Raw genomic sequence first — 25,553 nt, 5'->3', positions numbered from 1 at the left:
TCCCCAGGGAATTTGCAAATATTCGATATTTGCAATTTCTCTAACCAACATCAGCTCAATGACGTCACTTATCCTCATCTGATCTCTAACCATCACCCACAATGCCAAAAGTGAACCATTACCCAGAATTCCACACTCGAACCAAATACACGAAATGACGTCAATGACGGATGTCCCCCCCCACGGAAATTCTAAACATTCCACACTAAAACAATTACCCATAAGCCACCACTGAAAACAAACACACTCACACAACTCATGCACACACAGGAAGTCACACATACGAGAGAATAGCGTCCCCTTTCCACTTCAACTCAATGACATCACTTATTTACACCTAACAAATTATATCTATCTACATCTGATAACAATACACACCCATGACACTGACGTCACTTCCCCCCATTTACCCTACTCTTAGTTTGTTTGACGTGTCCGACCAATCACAGCATAAATCCTTATCTTATCTTGCTCTTGATCTTGTTCAAACTGACACTCCTACTACTGTGAATATCAAACTCACTCGTGTGTTAGATAAACTGAAGATCTCTATTTATAGAAAACCCACTCATATCAGCAGATACATTCGTGTCCAATCTCATCATTATCCGCTCCAAATGCTTGGCATCATTTCTGCATTACATAAGCATGCTCAATCCCTCCTCAGTGAAGACGAAGAGATCACCGAAGAACTATAGTTTCGTCTTACAAACTTTCAGAAAAACTTTCTTAAAGAGACTATTCAAAAACAACTTTTTAATCCACCTGCTTACCGAATTGAACATCTCTACCGTATATCAGCCCCGTTTCACCAAAGTTAGCTAAAATCTCAAGAAATTTAAAATCGCACTTTATTCTTCTTTCTAAACTCCGTTCCTTCCTCTGTATACCTAAACGGAAACGGAAATTATCCACGAGTTTATCGTTTTTGATGCAACTGTAAATCCTTTGAGTGTTTGTACGGAAGAACATGTGAGATACTTCACGTATGACAGAACTAGAGCCAGCGCACTATTTAATCGCGTTCTTAACTCTGCTCGCCCTAACGATGAAGATTCTGTCATTTATCCAGTGATCTGGAACAAATCAGAAAACATTTTTAAATACTACGATGAACTGGACAGAAGAATAGTGGAATCAGCAGAAATTGCCCTCAACCGGGTCCATCAAAATACTAACCTTAGCTATAGCCTATCTGATTGTCACTCTCAGCTATCCAGCTTTGATGTTCATGAGATCATGCCGCCTGAACATGCCCAACAATGTTATGGCATCTAGAATGCTATCAAATGTCAGCAATATGTTTTCAAGTTAATTTGCTTCTGTTCTTTCTCTTGTGTGTATATTTTTGTATTACTCTTTTCATGTTGTGCACCCGATGAAGTCTTCTTATATATTTTTCTATTTTGGAAAATATATAAGAAGAGTTTCTAAGGCAGAACAACAGAATAAGATGATAACATTTACAGTATTTTAATTGACAACACGACCTTTTGATCCTAATTTCACAGGATTTGTTCAGGTGTAAACAAACAAATTAGTATATTTTCACTTGAAGAAATCCTGTGCAATTAAGATGAAACGTCGTGTTGGCAGCTAAAATAAATGTGATCAACTTATTCCGGAGTTCTGCCTAAAAACCTTTAGTCACATATCCGGCAAAGTCTACATACTTATGGCTAAAATTTTCAACGCCATACTGAAATGTATTTATTTTTTGTCCTAACTTTGCAGCTAATATAACCAGTCTGAATTCCGAATATTTATCACCGAAGTTAGATTTTTGGCAATCTAAATAACCAGGTCATCTTCGTTGTGAACTTCTGTTTCCAATTAAAGTGGTTTCCCTTCTCTAATTCGGCTGATCAAGCTGCACTAAATGCCGAAGTATTGTTATCAATGGACTAACACAAAGCACCCATCTACACATAAGAATACAAAATAATTCTCACCATCACCCTACCTGGAGATTTCCTGAACTAGCACTCCTTCCAAATATACTGTAGATGTTAGATAGTAACACAGTTCATAACTTCATGCTATAGAAAAGTTTCCTTTTCTATAGCATGTCCTTCCATTCAACTGTTCTCAGTCTCTTGTGTCCTTTCGGACAATAATGGTATCATATGAACGACACGCCATAATTTCTAAGTTTCCTTTAAGTGGCCTAATTAACGTTTCATTCTCAGGATCGAATCTCTTGCAGAACTTAAATAATCCTTGATGGATTGAAGGTTTCATAACCCATTCCACCCAAAATTCAAACCTCGTTTCTCTGGTAAGTGTGCCAAAGCAGGCCAAGAAAAAAAAAAATTCGGAATATCTCAAGAGACATAAGAAAACAATACCAGCTTCACACTGCACCTAAAATTAGCTGCAATAAAAAATAAGCAACAAATCCAAACCCAATATTGAAAGGGCCAAAATGAAAATCATGTTCTCCCCTACCTTAATGGATTCGAAGTAATTAATCAGAATGGATTCTGATTAATTACTCAATTATCTGATTAAATATATATTAAGAACAATCTGATTAAGATTATCCTTAATCCTAATCTTAATTCTTCACTTAATCTTAATCTTTCCATTTCCTGCAGTCTGAGTTAGCTCTTCAAGAAATGAGGGATCACCATGATTCGTGTATTCATTCACGACCATAACAATTCATCACTATGTTCATTAGTGTATTCATTCATTCATACTGCTGCAAAACAAAGGAGAAATGAAAGACTGTAGAACTATAAATATACCCTATCATTCAAATATTATCTCAAATAGAATTTAAGCTGAGGTCGAGGCTGAATTGTCTGAGGAAAAGGCAGGTTTAAAGAAAGTCAAGGGCTCAAGAAATGAGATCCTTTGTCTTAGGCAGATCACTGTGAAGTATTAAGAATGCTGACTTCCTTTGGCAATGCATTTCTAAAACTACTGTAATGTTTTTGACAATGTTCAGCATGCAAAATTGTACAAATGATGAAATAAATGAGTTTTTCTCAACATATTATCGAGTGATGGCTGATATGCAAAGTTAACAAGAGTCCAAACAAGAACATATGTTAGATTAACTGTCTACCTTAAGCAGGCAAAAATGTTATCCAAAGACGCTTTTGTCTCTTCACCATTTCTACTGAGGACGTCAAGAGTGTAGCACTTAGTGATCTGAAGACAGCAACTAAGATGGAAAGCGCCAGAACAGATCCTTAACAGAGTTAACGAGAATAGAAAGCAGAGGACACTTAAATTTAACCCTAGTAAGAGGTAGATCATGGTTCTGGAAGATAGAGAAGTTCTTAAGAAACAAGTTTACCTAAATGGAGAAATTTAAATTTCTAGTCCTCTTGTTGAGCTATACGTTTTGGAATCCTTCATCTGTGGGATTGGTATTAAACGTATTAATTGTTACTCAAGGAAGAGACGTAAGGCTTCATTTCGGCGATGTGAAATTACATAGGAAAAGTATATATTAGATCCAACATTATTTAAAAGTCGAACGTTTGTAGAAACTACGAAAGATTTGTAACTTGCCTAAGAGCTTAAAAATGTTGGATCTAGTATCTCAGGTCAACTTACGAAACTTTCTAATATCCACTTTGCCTATGTAGTATTGATTGTTTATTTTGTGTGGAGAGAGAGAGAGAGAGAGAGGGAGAATGTGACACTTTGTTTTACCCATGCTTGTACATAATTTGTGGCTCGTACAAAGTTCCCAAACTCAAGCTAATAATGAAAGTGGAAATACATTTGAAATTTATGGTCAATTTTAGAAAAATGGCTATTTCTACCTTCTTATGTGTGGTAGGAAAGCGAAGAGTTATTATGCTATTGTACATCCTGTATTTGATTATGAACAGCATTTAAAAATATATCTTGCTATAAGAGAGCAATTCATATTTATTGTAAAAAGCAGCAATACTAGAATAAATCGCAAGGAGTTTAACTCATTGAAACGCATACAAACGTCTTATAAACTCAAGGACCTATAGTTCGTCAAAAGATTTTTTTTAATATATAAACATTCATGCCTTTCGCTAGATTCGTACTTCTAGCCTTTCTGATAAATAAGCAGCAGCTCTTAATACAACCAGGCTATTCAGGCTGGTATTATTACTTAAAAAAAAAAAAATCTCTCCTCTGTGTTGTCACTTTTCTGTGCAAATAAAAACATGTCGATCATACTCTTGCAATGGAACACTGTCCGCGCGGTTAGCCTAGTGGCTTTGCGCTTCGCAACCATATGCCTGGGGAAGGAGTGTCCTGGGTTCGATTCCTGTCGCCGACGTGAGGAGCTTAAGGATCTTCCTCAGCCATAGCCAAGTTAGCCAGTCTTGGGCGTGGACAGCAGGGTTTTTCCCCCCAGTTTATCTGGGGGTTTTCATCCCGCAAGCAGGCAAACCGGCCCCGTGAACACACACGGATCTACAGCCATAAATACTTAAACCCCCATGAGGGGGCTCATCTCGCCACAATAGGGACGGGGGAGGAAATTCCATATGAATAAATAAAATAAATGGAATACTCTGAAGCGATTAGCGCGCGAGCACGCACGCACACACACACACACACAAAGTGATCAGAGAGTTTCCGAAAAGTAATATATTTTCCAAAAGCAAGCCATACTGCTTAAAAGTATATTTTAAAGTGATCTATAGTTTACCCACCTGAGATAGAGAAGGCAGACAAGGATGTGGAGCACCACATTTACCAAATGGTATCCCCACGGATTGAGCTCATGGAGAAGATAATTAAGGCGAAATGTCAGAACGCATAACGGCCGATATGATTTATGACTGTGTTCCTGTGAGAATAGAAATTAGAGTGTTTGCAATAAAATATTAGTCGGTAATGCACGGTTAATAATATTCACTTTTTATTACAAATTATTTTATTGCTTTGTCTTATTACCTGAAATTATTACCTTTGAACATTGATTATATATATATATATATAATAGTGAAATTGGAAATACATTTATGGTCAAATATTATGGTCAAGTGTCATCCTCAAATATATATATATATATATTTCAGGATGACACTTTTTACGACACTGAAATTTGCCTTTAGACAAAAGTAACATTACTGTAAGCTGAATACAAAATTCATATCTATATTGTACAATCACCTTCAATTCACTTACGAAATCGCATTTGTTCCTCAACACTAAGCAATGACGTTTTCGAAGTCTACATTGTAAAGTGCATTCAGGTGGAACCGATTATATAACTTATTATGTGGCATGTACTTGTGCAGCTCTTACTGTCCTACGAGATATCTTCATTTATATAACTTGATAAACATAACGTGAAAGGCAAGGACAGACAGGAAAGCCAGTAATAGAGCTCTACTACTCTGAGCTCCATTACTGGCTCTGAGCTTATGTTATTTAGAATTTGGGTATTCTTGTTCAGTGTTGTGCATTTAAAGCAACTGTGGATTTCATTTGGTGTAGCTACTCATTGAATAACAAATTACAATCGTTGACTGAAACTGCAGTAGCACGATAACTCGAAAGCCCATGGCCAGCATTATTTTCCTTATTATTTCCTTAGTATTATGCCATAAAAGTGATAAGACTCATACGGGCTGGTGCCGTACTCTTAATAAACAAGTACAATACTCGTATACTGTATTAATGTATTTCGTAGTGTAATGTAATGTATTCTCTAGCCATTTCTTTCCTGTTTTACGAAATGAAAAACCTAAATTTTCTAGAGTAAAACGGTACAGCCGCTGCATGAGACCTCCCTCAGTTGAAAATAACCCTTCTTGTAGTATGACAATATCCGAACCAAGGTTTTTCCCACGATCCATCGCTATTACCGACTGTGCTGTTCCTCAACACCATTACCTCATCAACGCCTTATCTATGCGTATGTGTCGTGAAGTTACATTAAACTTTGCAAAACAAGCCTGAAAGCGAATTAGTAATTCGCTAGATGTAAAGTGAGAGATCAGAATCGGATACGAGAGAGCTCCAATATATGTGTTGTAGCAAAGATGAAGTAACCTTCTTCCACTCGTTTTGTTATCCTAATAGGAGGGTCTAAAGATCATGAAAAGCGGCCGCCACGTCTGATTACCAAATATTTCTGGCTTTACTGCAGAGTCGAAACAAAAATAATAAAATAATCACACTTCCAATCAGTCAAGAGACCAGCATAGACTATAAGTGATTATTTTACGACGAACATGAAAATGCAATATCATGTTGCCATAAATATCCAGAATTTCAGCTGCCAGTTATACGAGCATCTTATGTGAAAACCGAAGCAGAGTAGAATGATTTTGTGAGAGATACGAATTTTACCAAACCGTAAGCTGAAATCTTACAGAATCCTAGAAAAAGATACAAAGTATCGAAAGCTTAACAAAGAATTATTATTATTATTATTATTATTATTATTATTATTATTATTATTATTATTATTATTATTATTATTATTTTGGTGCTGGCCGTTTCGTGTTACGCGTGGCATGTGTTGGGCATGATGTATTCAGCAAGTACAAAAATCGTTAAACGGCAGGGTGAAAAGACAGATGAATTCGAACTGTCTATTGCCCAGGCTCTCTGGGAACTGGAAATGAACAGTGACTTGAAAGCTCAGCTTAGAGAATTACATATAACTAGTGCAAAAAATATTGATGTAAATGGGCAAGAAGTCGAACATTAACGTCTGTTCATGACGCAGTCTTAGAAGACTTGGTGTATCCTGCTGAAATAGTAGGGAAAAGAATCCGTATCAGATCAGGTGGATCACATATAACTAAAGTACATCTTGATAAAAATCAGCAGACAAATATTGAACATAAAATTGACATTTTTACAACAGTATACAAAACTCTCACGGGGAAGGAAGTTCTTTTTTAGTTTCCTGAGCCTTTATTTTAAACGAATAAATGAAATTATGAAATAAAAAATAAAATAAAATAAAATAAAATTATTATTATTATTATTATTGATACATGATATAATATAGACATGATAAATAAATTATCTTTTGAATACAGAAACCTTACAAACTACAATAGTCTGAAAAGAGCTCTAAGGACTTACTATGAACAAGAAACACGCACCCAAAATACCGTACAAACGCAGTCAAATACAATACATTCGTTCAGGCTTCCAGTTCAGCGACGCATCAAGACATTCCAAGTTGTTGTGTGTCTGTGCGTGCGTGTGTGTGTGTGTGTGTGTGTGTGTGTGTGTGTGTGTGTGTGTGTGTGTGTGTGTGTGTGTGTGTGTGTGTGTGTGTGTGTGTGTGTGTGTGTGTGTGTGTGTACGTACGTGCGATTTTCTCAATCATAGATTTAGTAGCTTCCCAACACAGCAAAAAAACAATAAATAATAACCAACTGGTGTCATCCTCATATAAGCTTCGAGGATGAAAGCAGAGGAATTAGTTCTCATCCAAGATATATCATATGTAACCAAATGCATGTAATGCACGTATCACATGTAAACTAATTTTTGTAATGTATGTATTATATATAAACAAATGTATGCATTGTATCATATGTAAACATATGTAAGTAATGTATCATATGTATGTAATGTATGTAATAACTGTAACAAACGTATGCAGTATAGAGTGATTATATCCATTGATATTGTTTATATAGAATGTAAATTTGCAAAGAAACATCTGTAATAATCATTATGAATATTATAATAATATACGTTGTAAACAGTTATTGTTATTGTTATTATTTGAAAAAACTTTATGTACGAGAAAGTATTTGTTATGCATAATTGTGTTCATATAATTTATGTAATTTATCTGAGAAATAATAAAAATGTTAAAAAAATTATTATTAATAATAATGTGTAGTCTGTGTAGACATATGAACGGTTGCATGGTTGTATCGCTGGTCCAGTTTTTTTATACTTTAATGTGGTTTAAACTCCTGTGGTTAATTTAATAGCGTCACAAAGTAACTCTACTTATCCCGCTGAAGACACTGATATACAATTCATCGAAATCGGCCAAGTTTGAGTGTGCTGAAAATTGAGCAGAGTTCACCATGGTCACTAACGAGCATAGAACAAAGGACATTGCCATCTTTGCAGTTGTCCAAGGGAAGAAAGGTGAGTCATTAAGTGCAACAAGTGCCTGAAGGAATTATCTTCTGACGGAATTAATATAACCTGCAGAAAATACCTTAGGAATCTTCACTTTACATGTTCCGCACTTTCTGAAACAACATGGCAACGCAAATCCAATTCCAAACGAAAGGAATGGAAATGCCTATACTGCAGAGAGAACAAAGAAACGCCGACACCCACGACGCAACTAATTACGCCAGAGGCAGAATCAGACGATGAACTGAACAAACAAAAAAATACCGGTCAGTCTTATAATTTGAGTTCCATAAATTTATTACTAGAAAAAGGTTTAGAAAATATAAATGCCAGCTTAGTAGATCTTGTCCAAGAACTATTTGATAAACAGAATAAACAAATAACAAAAATAATTAGCGATTATGAAGAGTTTGTTAAATTTAATAATTCAAAACTCGAAGAAGTCTTAAAAACGGTAAAAGACATTAAAACCAGCATTAACGCACTAACTGACAGGCAATACAAATTGATAAAAGACACATCGGAACTCCTTCAAGAATTTAATTCCCTCAAACAACAATACGAAGTTTTAAACCAACAACAACATAAAGAAGACCTTGTCATAAATCTTCCAGAGACTTATTTCACAGAAAATCTCAGAGATGTAGTTTTAAAGTTAGGCCATGCAATTGACGTCCCCCTACAGCATAATGATATTCAGACCATAAATCAGATTCCCAGGAAGAACAAAAAACAAGGCTTCCCAACGACCCACACCAGTCATAATACGTCTGACAAGCAAGGCTACAAGAGACAATCTCATAAAAGCCAGCAGACTGAAAAAACCGGTTGACAAGGATTTAAATGCATCGCAAGCCAAAATTCCAATCTTTCTATCTGAGTATTTAACACCTTTCAGTTAGAATCTTCTGAAAGAAGCAAGAAAAGAAAGAACAGAAACAAAGTATCAATTTTTGTGGATCAAAGATGGCAAAATATTCTGGAGAAAGTCACAGACTTCAAAGTCTATACAAATAAAAAAACTCGGAAGATATAGATAGGCTGCCAGAGTGAAACTAAAGACTCCAACGTAGTTCAAAAAGAAGATCTCAACACAACAAAAATGAATGTGAACCATCAGATAGATGTAATTACACCAGAATACATCAGTAATTGTACTTTAGAATCTCTTGATGCATGGAAACAACACAGTACAAGCGAGAGGTCTCTCAATCTTGCATATTAACATCAGAAGCATCCGAAAACGTTGGTTATTGTTACAGGCTTATCTGAGGAATTACCCTGATATTATTGATATATTGATTCTAACAGAAGTATCCATAACTAATGACGAAGCGACTGCTTTCCAAATTCCAGGCTTCCAACAACATACATCATGTCATGCCGCCAAACAAAAAGATGGGGTGGAATATTAATATTTATCAAACAAAAATTAATAGCAAAAGAAACGGCCTATAAGTTTGAGCATGCTGAAACCCTTTGCCTCGAAATCACTAATACCACCAATAGACAGCATCCCATAATACTAAATGCTATTTACAGGCCACCAAACCTAAACATGATAAAATTAATTCTTGCACGAACTCAACTGCTGACTTTCACGCTAAGAAATATGCTCAACCGAATACCTAAAGATAATTGGTGACATAAACATAAATATTGCAAACTAAAACCAGAACAACACTGTACAATACATAGACACGCTATCATGTATAATCTAATATCAACAATACAATCATGTACTAGAGAAGAAATATTCGGAAATACTATCACTGCCTCCTGTCTAGATCATATAAACATCCGAGCACCACCAAACAGTTACACTGCATCAGTCATAAAGTGCAAAGTAGCAGACCATTGCTTCATCGCTCTAAACATGCACACAAAGACATTATCCATATAACGTCCCACAGAAGAAAAGCAACAGAAAACAATAATGGACGAAGAAATAGTCAATCACGAAATATGAAAAACAGACTGGAAACACCTGGTATCAGATTCAGCAGTTATCTTATACAATAACATTAAACTCACACTGGAGGACATATGTAAGAAAGCCACAAAGAAAGTCAGAATTCGTTCAAAAACAACACTCCTTGGATAACACAAAACGTAATCCTAGAAATACACAGAGAGGCACTTTATGGGAAGACTTAAAGCGATATCCAAATAACACATCTTTAAAAACTGAATATAAGGTAACAAGGAATCGCCTTACAACACAAAATAGGAATGCAAAAAGAAGCTACTACAGAGACAAACTAACCTCTGCACAAACCAACATCAAACAAACCTGGCATCTGATCAACGCGATGCTAGATTGTGTTCCCAACACAACCGCCTCCGAAACCATAAAACACAGCTTCATGAAAGACGCAAAACCTATCCAACAAATAGCAAATGACTTTAACCAATACTTTGCAGGCTCCATCCAAGAACTGCACAGATATATTCCCACAATCACAAAACGTGACCCTCCACTTGTACCACAACCAAAACAGACATTATGGTTCCCAACGATAAAAGAAACAGAACTTCCCTCTGCAATATATCAAATCAAACCTTAGGTCTTATTCGATGGAATAAGACCTAAGGATATCAAGCAACATGCAACTAGCGCTTAAGTTCTATCCTACTAAAATTACTAAATAAAATATTTAAAACAGGACAGATACCAAGTATGCTAAAGACCGCCATAATCACACCCATATACAAACATGGAAAAAGAAATTTAATCAGCAATTCCAGACCAGACCCAAAGCAACCTTATCAATTATCAATCAAATTATGGAGCGGATCATACTGAAGAAACTCACAGCATATACAGAGACCTTTCATATCATCCTCAAAACACAATACGGTTTTCAGAAAAATAAGGGAACAACATGTATATTGGAATACTTTGCAGACGTAATTAATACCGCCTTAGACAAAAACAAAATTGCCATGGTAGTCTTTATTGATCTAACTAAGGCATTCGATACACTCACACATCACACCTTGTTAGAAAAGCTGTGGCATGTTGGAATAGACGGGCCTCTTCACAGGTGGTTTACAAACTACCTTCAAAATAGAAAGCATATCACACGTATCGGATCAAACCGAAGCAGAGAGCTACCAGTAACCTGTGGAGTACCACAGGGAGCTGTACACTCCCCAACCCTATACAACATTTACAGGCACGATATTAATCAGCTACCTCTCAAAGGTAAGATATTCCAATAAGCAGATGATGCAGCTATAATATCCATCCATAATAACGCAAGCATAGCCTAAACAAATATGCAACATGACATAAATCTGATCACAGACTGGCTCACGAAAAACTCCACACATCTAAACTCAGAAAAGACAAAATTAATGATATTCAGAAGTCCACTGACACTGATATAATTAGTTGTCTGAGGTCTTGTTATACGGTATGTATTTCTGACTGTCCTGTAGTTGGTCGAAATAATGTTTCAGCAAATCTGCATATTAACATAAATGTTTTGCTGTCAGTATTTTGTGTTCTGACATTGCAGTGTATATAAAGTCGTTATTGTCTCTTTGTTCCCAAAAGATCAGTTTTATCATTTTGTACTGTAGCGAAATTAATCTATTTAGTTTGTAGGGTGCACAGAAAGCATACGTTGTTATAGCGTATCTTAGCATATTTTGGATGGCATAGTGCTTTGTATATTAGTGTTTTTAGGCATGTGGGAACTATGTCTTTTAACCTGTAGAGTTTGCCAGTTATTGTACGGAGTTTGTTGTGTAGATAGTTTATGTGGCTAATCCAATTCATATCTGCATCGAAGTAAATCCCAAGGTATCGCAATGTTTCAACCTGAGTGATTGTAGTGGTTTTGCTGTTCTGTGTGTTTTTTATGTTAGAAAGTGTATGTTGGATGGTTATATATTTATTATCAACTTATCAACATATAAATACAATAATAACTACAGAAAGGCAACGCGAAACTTCTACATCCAAGACATGATAAACAAATTATCTTTTGAATACAAAAATCTTACAATCTACTATAGCCTGAAAAGAGCTCTAAGTACAAGAAACACGCACCCAAAATACCATACAAACGCAATGAAACACAATATATTCGTTCAGGCTTCCAGTTCAGCGATGCATCAAGACATTCCAAGTGTGTGTGTGTGTGTGTGTGTGTGTGTGTGTGTGTGTGTGTGTGTGTGTGTGTGTGTGTGTGTGTGTGTGTGTGTGTGCGTGCGAATTTCTCAATCAACGACTGTAGTGGAAATCAAGCCAATTAAACATAGATTTGATTTCATAGCTTCCCAGCACAGCAAATAAACCAATAAATAATAACTGATGTCATCCTCAGATAAGCTCACAAATAAGCTTCGAGGATGAAAGCTGAGAAAATACATCTCATCCAAGATAAAAAATACATAAATAAAAATAAATAAACAATAATAAATGTATCATATGTAATCAAATGCATAAAATGTACGTATCACATGTAAACAAATGTATGTAATGTTGTATCATATGTATAAATTATTATAATTATTATTGCGAAAAAAATTATTATTATTATATCAGAATAAATGAATGTATCAAATGTAAACAAATATATGTAATGTTGTATCATACGTAATCAAAACTATGTAATGTACGTATCATATGTAATAAATTATTATTTTTTTTTTTTAAATGCATGTATGTAATCTATCTGAGTCATAATAAAATGTTAATAAAAAAATAAAAAACAACACGTTACATTTATTAAAATATATAACAAAGCATTAACAAAAATAAAAATATCCTCCCAAACCAGTCAGAATCCATGGATAACAGAAAACATTATTGTATATACAAAGAGAAGATGCTCTATGGAAACAAATTAACAGTTCACCTCATAATACAGTTTTACAAGCTGAATACAAAAGAAAACGGAATTACTTAACAACACAGATTAGAACTACAAAAACAAACTATTATAGAAGCGACAGCTCAGAACGACATAAAGAAACCTGGCACCTGATCAATGAAATGCTGGACAATACACACAAAACCACTGCCTCAGAAACAATAAAACACAGCTTTGCTTGCGAGTTCAAATCCTTCAAACAGTTCACAAATAAATTTAATGAGCACTTCGTGAACTCTATCAAAAACTGCAGGAAATATTCTCTCCTCACACAAAAAATATGCTCCACTAGGACCACGAGCAACACAGTCAATGCGGGTTTCCCACCGTAACAAAAGAACTGTCTCTTGCAGTTCATCAAATTAACCCAAACAAGGGACCACTAATAGACAGAATCAGATCAAAAGACATTAAAAGTCACTCAACTAATCTCTGTCCTTTCACACTAAAACTGTTAAAATAACTGTTAATCACTTCCATACATAAACATGGGGAAAGAAACACTATAAGTACTGTAATTACAGACCCATCGCCACATTTTCTGTAATCAACCAAATCACGGAGCGCATTGTGTATCGCAAACTCTCCACATACACAGGAAAATTCTAAATCACCAAAAACACAATATGGTTTTCTAAAAAATAGGAGGAACAGCAACACTCCTGGTAGATTGCACAGACCTAATAAACACTGCGTTAGATAAAAACAGAATATTATTAGTTGAACAGACTAACACATATCGGAATTGGAGGTCGCCTACCTCAGTGGTTCAATGCCTACATGGAAAACAAAAAGCAAATCACACTTGTAGAAAACGTATAGCAAAGCGCTACCTGTAACCTGTGGAATACTACAAGAAGCTATGGTCTCTCTCTCTCTCTCTCTCTCTCTCTCTCTCTCTCTCTCTCTCTCTCTCTCTCTCTCTCTCTCTCCCATTCTGCTTAACATACAAACACGAACACGATATTAGCCATCTTCCCCATCTTCCAATCAATGCAACTTCCAATGCAACACGACATTAGTATGATCACTAGCTGGCATATATATAACGACATGCATATAAACCCTGAAAAAGCAAAGGTAATGGTATTCAATAACCCCCAGACCCAACCCATAGAAACTAAAATCTCACATAGAAACTAGCATCCTCCTATACACAAAGCACTAATCCTAAAACCACAACCTGTATAACCATCACGTTATGCACGCTGTGCTATAACGCGAAAACAACACGTTATAATACATCAAACTTAAGATAATAGCAAGCAAACTATATTGATTAAAAGGCATTGCTCCACCACACACAAAAATACTAATCTATAAAGCACTATGTGAAAACATTTTAAGGTACACAATTACATCATACGCATGCTGTGCAGACTACAGACTTAATGTATACAACAAACATATTACAATGTTGCAAAATAAAATGGTAAAACTGATATTCAGGGAATAAAGAGAAGAGCCCACACTTTTACGGGCAGGAAGGACAAAACACAAAATATTTACGTGAAATACTTATGCTACTGCATAGGCATGCTAAAACATTACTTTAATCCAACTTACAGAGTAACCAGAACAGATTATCAGGTAACAAGAGCACAGTCAACAAACTACCTAACATATAAATATAATCATCATTACGGAAAAGCCATGCGAAGCTTTTACACACCTGACATGATCAACAAACTACCATTCGACGAGAGTAACCTAGGGACCTACAGTACGGAGAGCTGAAAGAGCCGATATATAGATATTATAGCGAAACTGAAAATCAGAGAGAAATTACACACACACACACACACACACACACACACACACACACACACACACACACACACACACACACACACACACACACACACACACACACACACACACCTATAACGAATTCCTTTCAAACACCATTACAAGGACACAAACATGCCATATCCAAATCCAACCGCCCACTCCTTCAAAAAGGTTAAATAATACTCATCCAGTGGTAGTCCGTGGGTTAGTGTACACGCCTCTACATTTTAACTGATAAAAGAGCGTTTATATATATATGTTTCCAAGCGCATACATATGAACAGTTAATCTACACCTGCTCTGGACGGGTACTGAAACAAAACGACGAAACCACCGCCACCTATTATCTTCCTCAGATGAACTCTGCAGAAGCTTCGAGGAAGAGCAGAAACGCCACCCACACAAACAAATAAGTATATCAAAATGAGTGTAATCAGTAACATGTATACTGAACTTTTGTAGAGAAGTAAAATCATAATAAAAATTATTATCATTAAAACTATTTGTGTTAAATACAGAATGTATAAAAAATATTGAAAGAAAAATACAAATGACAAAATGCAGAAAAAGTATGTAAATTTATATAAACTTATTCCATTATTATTAGTAGCAGTATTGAATTGTGTGCTGCATTGTATAGTGAATTGTATGCGCATTCATGCCAATCTATATGTATATACGATGGATAAATATTTAGCTAGTTTTTAAAAAAATGTATATAGTATTTATATTTACAAAAAATTAAGTACTTTGCATTTTATAGTGAATCTTTGTACTGTACATAATATATAATAATGTGTCTCATTGTGTGTATAATAATGTGTCTCATAGTGGCATAATGCAATAGTTTTCATTCACGCCTAAAAAAAATGAGTGACTCAGGTTAATAAAAACGTACTGGGAAATAACCATGGGAAATAGCATTTCCTTGCAGATGCATCAAAATATGATTTAATTGGAAGAACTTAGATTCGAATCCTGTCAATGACGCGAAGAAATTCAGTAAGAGATTTTTTTTCCACTGAAGCTGAGTTAGCCGGTCTCATACCAAGATGGAAGTTTTCCCTTACAACATTGGTTTTTCATCCGCCATAAAAGGACAGAAGACCACAAAGGCAAATAAAATCTCTCTAGTTCAGTAATTTCTGGTTATTCGTACGAAGAAATTCGATGAGAACTTTGCTTCTTAACTATGAGTACAGGTTTAATGCATGTAGTGATATTAAAGGTAATTAAATAGTGTAGGTAGGTGAGCTTGATACTGAACCAAATACTGTTGCTATTTAAGAAAGTGGGACTGTAGATTCTAGTTGAAGAGCTGTTACTGTTTTGGAAAATGCAGTTTCCTGATTTTTTTTTTTTTTTGGCAATCTCTCTCTCTCTCTTTCTGTGTGTGTGTGTGTGTGTGTGTGTGTGTGTGTGTGTGTGTGTGTGTGTGTGTGTGTGTGTGTGTGTGTGTGTGTGTGTGTGTGTGTGTGTGTGTGTCTTTCCTTTTTTTACATTAATCATTTTTCTAGTAATTAAAAAGTTCGTACCGTTTCACTTGACTAATACTTTTTGCGATAACATCTTAAAATAATACTAAAAAGTTCAAGGTTCCTTGATCGTGTTTCCCGCTAAAACTGGCATTTAAAAATAATTTAAAAGTTTCCCTTACAGAGATCTTGCAAGACACGACACAGACATACAAAGTAATGATATGAATATTATTTCAATAAAGATCCACTTTGTGCATTCGCATTTAGATTTCTTGTATAACTTTCTAACTTAGGAATGGTCGTTGAAGAACACAACGAACATTTCTATATAAAGTTTCTTGTATTGAAGAAATTCCACTCAGGCAAGTGGAACTCTATTATGGTTGCTGAAATATTACGTATGACGCTATAAGCTATGGACATGCAATATTGTCAACATGTAATTTTGATTAATAACAAATTTGGTTTGGTTTTTGAAACAAAATGGCATTTATTTATTTGTTTATTTTAAATTGCCTCATATTTAAACCTAAACTTTCCCAAAACAAACATTCACAACAGAATCCTTTGGCTTGCGTAACAAATAGAAATGAGAGATGTGAAAATATATTAAAGCTGAAACGAAATATGACACCAAAATGCAATAGTTTTGCATTTTGCATTGTTTGATGTGAGATCAGGAGAACGTGAAGGATACGGAAATTCTATAAACCTCGAAATTAGCATTCCGCGGAAGTATTCTCATAAATAGGCTCTAAAATTCAGTGATGTGCGACAGGGTTGCTCCGTCATGTTGGAACAACTGTGCACGAAATGAATGATTTTTGCAAGATCCTATACAAATCCTATACAATGAAGTAGGGTCCAGTTATGCCATGGCCGGAAACCCCACACCATGCGGTGACCTTCTCGCTGTGAAGAGGTTTCTCTTGGACAAATTCAGGTTATGAGAAACCAAGAAACCTGTAGGTTCGTCTGTTTACATGACCGCTTAGATGGAAATACGCTTTGTCCAAAAACCAGACATCACTGAAGAAGGACGGACCTTCATAGACACCGGCCAGCATGTGTGCACAATATTCCCGTCGTACAGAGTAATCCGTTACTGATAAACACTGACCCAACTAAATGGCGTACGAAAATTCACCCAGCTCTTTAAGGATTCTCTGTACGACGGGAATACTGTGCACACGTGCTGGCATTAAGTCATTTAAGGTAACAGTTAGTGGCCTCCCCGAATGCCCTTTGCATTGCGGCAAAACACTCCCGGAATGTCGGAATCTCTCGATTAAGACAATTCTGACCCTATTGTTCGGAGTACGCTAACGGAAAACGAAGAAACTGCTCACAACCATGTTGTGTGTGTGTGTGTGTGTGTGTGTGTGTGTGTGTGTGTGTGTGTGTGTGTGTGTGAGTGAGTGAGAGACCTGAAGAAACCCGTTTCTTCTTTGCTCTTTCACTAATACAAACATCGCACACCGAAATAAAAAGCTAATTGCTGAAATTGTTATATTAGTGTATTTCTTACTTGTTTGTTTGTTTTCGTAATCTACCGCAGTTACTCTGACTAATTGCCGCATACATCAGCATAAATAACGTCATAAATATCGTCACAAGGGAGGAACTCATGGCTAGCACTTAGTACTAAAACAATATTTAACACATCACAACCTACCAGTACTTAAATATTGTTATATTTACAGCAACACAGCATCCTTAATTTCGTGCCAGAGTTAGGAGTGCTTTTCCCGAGTTAGTGACCCAGGATTCCATAATTCTTGTAAAATTATTCTTTCGACAAAAATATCATTCTTTGCATTTGCAAGCATTTTGCTCAAAAGAATGATAAAAGTATAAAAGGTATAAAAGTCTTTTAATAAAAGCATAATATACTACCCAGATAATTGAAAATCAATTATCGCATTCAATTATTTTCAGTTAAGACATCAGCATCAATTTTTAATCAACATATAAGCAGTTAACTGTGGAGTGAGATTAACAGAACCATACCAAACAGGCTTACACGATCTTTGGATCAAGGTTTCTTTCAAAACTTGGTAGAAAATATTTTCCATTGGTTGATGAAGTTCCCTTAGTGTAGATGAGAAACAAGTGCTTTATGATCGCACTTCAGTCGTGAGACTTGAGGATATCTTGGTAAACGGTGTCCTGAATGATGGATTGCTCGAGATGGAACAATTATATGATTTTCCCAGTCACCTAAATACTGTAGTTATTTATATGGCTACATGAAATCATTACTAAACCCTACCCTAGTGGGGGAATGCTGATGAACTGCAGGAATGGTTTGTACATTTATAGTGTCATATGATATAAGCCAGAAACATTCAAGTGCGTGAGGATCTAAATTGAAAGACGTCTCAAAAGCTGCATACCAATTTTTATATGTCTGTAAGTGGTTGAAAGGTTGTATTTCTTTAGGATGTTATTAGGTTTTTCGGATGTGTAATCGCAATCCCTTCTCTGCTCTACCAAAGACCAGCCACATCTCCTAGACCTGCTAGGTGTTTGCCAGGTTCCTTTTGCAGCCGCAAATTTCCTACTACTGCCAAAGAGGCAGAAAAATCAACTTCAGAATTTCTGAACATATGGACTACGTCCGGTTCCATCATTACGGCACTCTGGACTTTTTGACCATGCTTTGTGCACTCACCACAGGATACGCTGGAAGAAGTTCACTCTACTCCACTGCAACACATACAAATGGAATCCTGGAATCCGCGTCAGCCTTAAACTTTTCAAATCTCAGCAAATTTGGATGCATGAGACTTATCAAAATTTGGAAGCACTCATTCTCAGATCTTCAGCCCATTAGCCAAGACTGCCCAATTTAGCTCACTAGAGTTGCGATTTAAGACTGTAGGCTTAACTTTAGTTGTCTTTCTTCCGCTCATTGAGTCAGCGCTAGTGATTGCATGTACACATCATATTGTTCTGTATTCCCTGATGATGGCAATTTGACTTTGTCGAAATAACCGAAGAATTAATTAAAGTTACTGTAATTATTGTAAGTATACTTTGTAATTTCTTCAAAAATAATAGTTATGATTAGCCAATATATAAGCCTTTCTACCAGAAATTAGATACAATATAACAATAATAATGAACCAAGGATACTTAGTTTCATAATCAGAATTTTAGGATAACAAAAATTCACTAATAAAATTCATTGAAGAAATGAGCACTTTTTTCTATCATTTTATCATTATCATCATCATCATTAATTCGTGATATGTATTCTGTTTTGCTTTTCCCTTCTGTTGAAGCGACTACTCCACTTCTTAGATTAATTCAACGCATTCCTTTTTATTAATCTATATCTAAGCTATATATATATTTAAGCTAATAATCTAAGCTAATAATCAAACGTTCCTCTCTGATATAAATATTTTAAGATGATTTTGACACTGAGGACACTGGTACACTCTACTAATATCATCATAGGGCTCGCCTATCTGTTGTGGTCTTTCTTCCTTTATTCCATTTCTAACCCGTTTTTCTGATCTACTGGTTAAAATTTGTTTGAACTGTGTCTTGTATACTGCTAGTTTAGTGTTTTGGGTAATTACTCTAAAATTCCATAGAAATTTATTAATCTGGCTTCCCAGTTTTACTTTTTTTGTGTTATTTATTTCCATGTTATTTAATTGCCCATCTTCACTCAAACAGTGTATGTAAAAAGCTAAAATGTTTTTCTTGTCTTATGGTAGCGTTTCCTGAAGGGTGTCCTCAATTTTTGCATCCCGTATACGACGCTGGATGCAAAAATTATAATGAAATAAATAAACGAACATATGTCCAGCTATGTAAAGTTTGATGAACACTCTGCTGCACTGTATATGCGTTTGCTATGAGAGTGCACTTGATTTTTCCCATTTTTACCTAGTAATTTTCATTGTTATTGTCTTTTTTCGCTCCATACTATTTTTTTACATCAGCTGTTCAATATATTTAGAGAATGTTAACGATATTTACTTGCTTTTACTTGAAGAGCTCAATGTGAATCATATTCATTATCTAAATGAATCATTTTGTATTCATCTGATTTAACATTAAACCATCTTCTTATATATGCCTTATTAAGCCGACCTGGTTTGCCGAGTGGTTAGCGTATCCGCTCTCCAACCAAAAGGCTTCGGGTTCGAATCCTGCCATGGGTATGGATATTTGTGATCGTCTGTGAAAATACTAGTCATGGTGGGCGGTAGATGGCGTTGGTGTAGATGATTGAATGTTGGTGGTGGGGATTGAGTGGTGGAGGCGGAGGGTTGCAGTAGAGAATCCTCTCTCGATGAGTCTTTGGATTCCCTAATGATGTTACGTAATAATAATATTTGTTAGGAGTATTTCAACATATGCATAGAGTAATCTGCTGAGCTAATATCTATTTTAGATTTAATGTTATTTTAGATTAGATTTATTTTAGATTTAATTTATTTTAGGTTTAATGCCACTTTCCTTCATGATATGATCCATGCAGGTGATTAATTAGTTACACTGAATAATAATAAAAAAAATTATTGCATTTTGCTACAAAAAACAATGCGAATCATATTCATTATCTAAACGAATCATCTTGTCTTCACCTGGTTTAAGATTAAACCATCTTCTTATATATCTTTCCGTTCTAACTGCTGACTGTTTTAGAACTTTAATATAAGCTAGTAGATATGATCTTGTATAATATCCCATTTACACCAAATTGAACAGATTTTACCAGCACCTTATGCCATTTCCATATCTACAAAACTTGACAAAACAAATACAGATCCTTGTTATATTCCCAGATTCTCTGATTATTTGTCTTATTGATTTTGATAACTCGCATTTGTCTAGAAGCCAACTATTTTCCCCCGAAATCTATCATCAAAAGTACTTCTAAGTTGCTTCTCAAGTATGGTTGCAAAAATCTCGCCTAGGATAGCAAGGATCTCAAATCAGTTTTATTATTTGGTATACTCTAAACATTCAGAATTCGAGCTAAGGTTTCTGAATTATGCCATCATGCATAATTCAGAACCTGCATGGTATACTGGTTACGTTGCATCACAGAGAAACGAATCCTTTTTGAACACATAAACTGACTAATTATATAGTGTATTTATACACTGTATAATAATGTCCATTATAGTGTATTTATATAAGAATTATAGAAATACACTATATAATGTATAGTTTATACGGTGTATACAAATGCGCTGTATGAATCCACCAGTTTTTATACACATTGTTCCTGCTAAATGGGCGAAACAATATTCGTATAAATTATAAAAAACAACCACAGGAAGATGGAATATTTATTTATTTTCATTATAGTCTCCCCTTAACTTATTAAAAAGTCTCTCGTAAAAACTTTCATAGGCGCCGAATGATACTGCGTTGAACTCAACGGTCGCACTCTCTGAATAAGCATCCTTTCAGTTTCGGGGAAAACAATAATAAGTACGAATATCCACAGTATTCGGCAAAGCCATTGAATACGGCAATATTCGAGCATTGTGGTGAATTAGAAGCGATAAACTGTTTTACATTTAACACAACGTGTACAGGCACAGTGTCGCACATTCAACAGTTCAGCCGTTTGTGAGCGGTGCTCCTATCTCACCCATGTAATGAGCTGATTCAACGAGGTAGTGTTGAGTGTTAACTGTATGGTTGTCCCAAAGCAATTTCTTAGGCAAAATTCTACGAATGTTGAAGAACAAGCAGCATTGTTTTCTTCGAGTTTCATGAAACTGTGTCACTTAAAACTTCGTACACGTGAGAGGTAGTCATCCCCAGCACACTGTTTTTAAGATCGTTTAAATTTTCTAAGGCAGATTTTTCAAGTTTAAAATGAAATCTTATCACCGCTAGTTGTTCCATTTTTGACGAGAAACAATAAGACAGTCTCACTCAAACGACATCTACGCAAAAAATAATGAAACGCATGATCGTCAAAACTACAATTTTACTTTTCAAAATTTTCCTGTATTCACATTAAGTTATTATTCACTAATACGTTAACACCCAAACGAAGGTGTTGTTTACTGATATGCTAACAGCGTGAGAAATTTTCAGGACTCATATATGAACAGCTCACAAAGTTGTTGAAGACAGATATGCTAACGCATCACGAAATCGTGATCGAATGTACTTAAACACAAAACGTAGTTTGATTTTAAGTGAATTCAATCAAAATTCATATTTTTACGAAACAACAAATGTTGATATGGAAAAACCAAGCAACGAAAAGGGAAAAACATATTTAAAAATCATCTTGAAATATTTTAAATGATTTTTCCCTTCGAATCTTGGGCTTCAACCCCCCCCCCCCCATTTCAAGAAAACAGGATTTACACTAGCGTTATTAAAGGCAATGATATGAGTATTAGGATTTATAACCATGATATGGCACCAGCTGTCATCACTACTCTTTCTCATGAAAAACTTTGATTTAGTGATAGTCGCCATCACTGTAAACAAATAATTGAAGAATGCAGACTGGCTGCCCACTATCCTATCAGAAAGGTAATTAGAACTAAAGCAGCTGTACTTACTCCATACTGATTTGATGGAATAAAATACCTTAGAGGCTTTGTTTATTTGTTTGTAAAACTTCATTAAGTGAAAATTTTTATACGATTTTGTAATTTTCATATAAACAGATCTAATTGGATGATTGCTTGTATATTATTCCAAAATTATATATGGAAAATTATATTCGTCCAGGCGATTTGTCATTTCATGAAAAATCGCCGACGATAATATAGTTTGAAGTAATCGTGAAGGGTAATACAGTATAACTTTAAATTAAAAGAAGAAACCTCTTTTCATCTGAAAAATGATCATATATGACGCAGAACTACAATGGCCGTTCCTCTGGTCTGAAGAGTTAAAATCATAATGTCTCTCTGTAATAAATCTTGTGATAACCACATTAGATACATAATGAAATGAAAGTTATTTGAGTTACTTGAAAATATAAAGACTTTCATAATTTAATCATAATTAATATGCAATATTAACAGTTGAAATATTTCGATACATTTCATTTTTGTTGTTGTTGTTGTTGTTGTCTTGAAAGAAAGAAGTTCTCCAAAGTCTTATCTTCAATACCAATTCTTCAACGAATAAATTTAAAATCGCATGAAATTAATGGAAATCACTTTTACTATGTTCATTTATTTTTTTAGTTAATCAGTTCATTACTTAACCTATGATCTCATAAATATTATTTTCTGGGAAGAAAGTACTGGCGATGCATCGCAAACAAACAGCCAATAAGGCAAAGGTGTCGTCAAAATTAATTATAGCAGAAGGTAACGGATTTGCTTATGACATTCATAAGCAAAATGGATCTTATGCGTTTTAATATGATCTTTAATACTATAAAAAGAATAAAAGTGAAAGTTACGTCGTTTGCTTGCCCTTTGGCTCGTTAGAGTACATAGTTTTGAGAGAAAATCGGAACAATCAGTATGTTTATAATAAAGCCTCTTCGCTAAGAGTTTATCCAATAAAAATTCTTAAATGTTAAATGGAAAAACTTTGGACAATTTTCGTACAAAATCATTACTGAAATTCTGAAATACTGAAACCTAAACTACAAAATTAAAAAAAAAAAAGAATATTAAGAAATATACATTACTTAATTACAAACATGTTTTAGTAGTGGTAATCTGAATATGGTATTTTAGTTTTAAGCACAGTAACCATCTTTGAATATTCCTTCTTTACCAGCGGTCCTCCCCACAATTCCTGACTCAACTCTTAATTGTAGAGCCGTTTGTGTAACTTATTATAATGTTAGATATTATTCATTAATTGAATCTTGAATAACTTGAATCTTATAACTTTTCATACTGGAGAGTTACTTCAAATTACTTCAGTTCTGAGTTTTCTCTTTCGTTCCCGCGAAGAAAGTAGTAAATCCCTAGATGTTGCAAGTTCAATGCATATTAATTCCTCGGTAATATCTGCTTCTTTGTTTAGCCTTAGAGAATGGAAACTTTAATTAGGAAGATAAATGGATCACTCAAATAACTAATACGATGGACTAAATGACAACACAAGTGCGTTAATTTTCAGATTACCTTGTGAATAGGTGTTCCCCAGAAGTCGTTCCAGAAGATGCTACCCAGTGCTGTAGTAGGCCGGAGGTCTTTGTTGTCTCGGACAGCTGACATATCATCAAAGACAAAGCCGCACTCCAGGGCATTGAAGTAACACAAACAGGCTGTCACGGCCACTGCCAGGTAATGGGTTGTCTTTCCAGGAAAGTCACATTCTGCCTGTAAAGGGCACGGAAACATTAAAGTATTCTAGAAACAGCGAAGTACTTCTTATTCCATTATTATTTGTAAAAAGTCAAAATTATTAACTAAAATCTGGTTTAAAATTTAAGAAGCGGATATAAAATGAAAAATGAAATACAAGTTTGAAATCAATGGAAAGCTAATGTTGGTAAAGGTGAACGAAAGTGGATAAAAAAACGTTTCCTACAGTACGTAATGCTGCGTAATTTTAGTACGGTTTGTACTCTATATCGGTCTGTACGGTTTTCAAAAACAGTGAAATATTTCTTGGACATACAAAACACAAGACTCTGCAACGGATAAAAAGGATTACCTTACCAATAAGTTAAAAAATAAATAAATAACAACCGCGTTATAAATAAAAATCATGAAGAGGCATGAGTATCATATTACACTAATTTAAAAAGTATTTGAAAACATTCGTATATTCCACTTTTTTTCTTTGCGTTTGAACTAGTACATATGACTAGTTAAAATAGTCTCAAAATGATCCATATATTTAACTTTTGTGACTGGTTTTCTTACACATTTGGTATTTATTTTGATCTGTCGTTTTCAATGACTAGGAAAAATGCTAGCCAGAATATAGCAACGTGTCTTGAAAGGTGCACTTCGAAACTAAAATCCCATAGGTCGTTGACATCCAAGTATAAGTTGCAATATGCAAACGCTGTTTACCTTCTAGCAGGATGCAGCCTCCAAATGTCTTTCAAACTATAGCATATAAAAAGAGTAATTCCATTCAACATTTATCGCTCTTTTAATCATTTTTTATTTATGTAAACCGCATGCACTAAATGTTGTGTAAAAACTATATGACACTAGTGCAAATTAATAGTAGCGCGCGAGCGAGTATTTCTGATGTGTTTCTTGAACAGTCCGGCTATTATCCTTGCGGAAAACAATTCGAGGACTCTTTTCCCCAACGGTTTTAACAGGCTTAAATAAACTGCAGGAACTCCTAGTGGCTAGTTCAGTAGAACCGTGCCATTGGAATACGT

At 35.0% G+C, this 25,553-nt stretch overlaps 1 protein-coding gene and 1 pseudogene across 1 annotated transcript in view; one reads left to right on the top strand and one right to left on the bottom strand.

Moving 5' to 3' along the window:
* The window catches only part of LOC150102834 (protein O-mannosyl-transferase Tmtc3-like), a 325,416-nt gene that overhangs the window by 180,300 nt on the left and 119,563 nt on the right, over positions 1 to 25,553 (bottom strand). Inside the window, exons 2-3 of the mRNA XM_090398748.1 lie at positions 24,331 to 24,528; positions 4,659 to 4,795 (exon numbers count right to left, since the gene is read on the bottom strand). Of these exons, the coding sequence (XP_090254874.1) occupies positions 4,659 to 4,795; positions 24,331 to 24,528 (335 nt within the window). The remainder of the gene's footprint in view (positions 1 to 4,658; positions 4,796 to 24,330; positions 24,529 to 25,553) is intronic.
* On the top strand, positions 6,461 to 6,888 carry LOC150102835 (small ribosomal subunit protein eS7 pseudogene; annotated as a pseudogene).

This window comes from Typopeltis vanoorti, chromosome 10 (assembly GCF_054136105.1).
Source record: "Typopeltis vanoorti isolate ZY-2024b chromosome 10, IOZ_Tvanoo_1.0, whole genome shotgun sequence".
NCBI classification, from domain to species: domain Eukaryota; kingdom Metazoa; phylum Arthropoda; class Arachnida; order Uropygi; family Thelyphonidae; genus Typopeltis; species Typopeltis vanoorti.
Note: the sequence above shows the minus strand (reverse complement) of the source record. Positions and strands in the feature narration are given on the sequence as shown.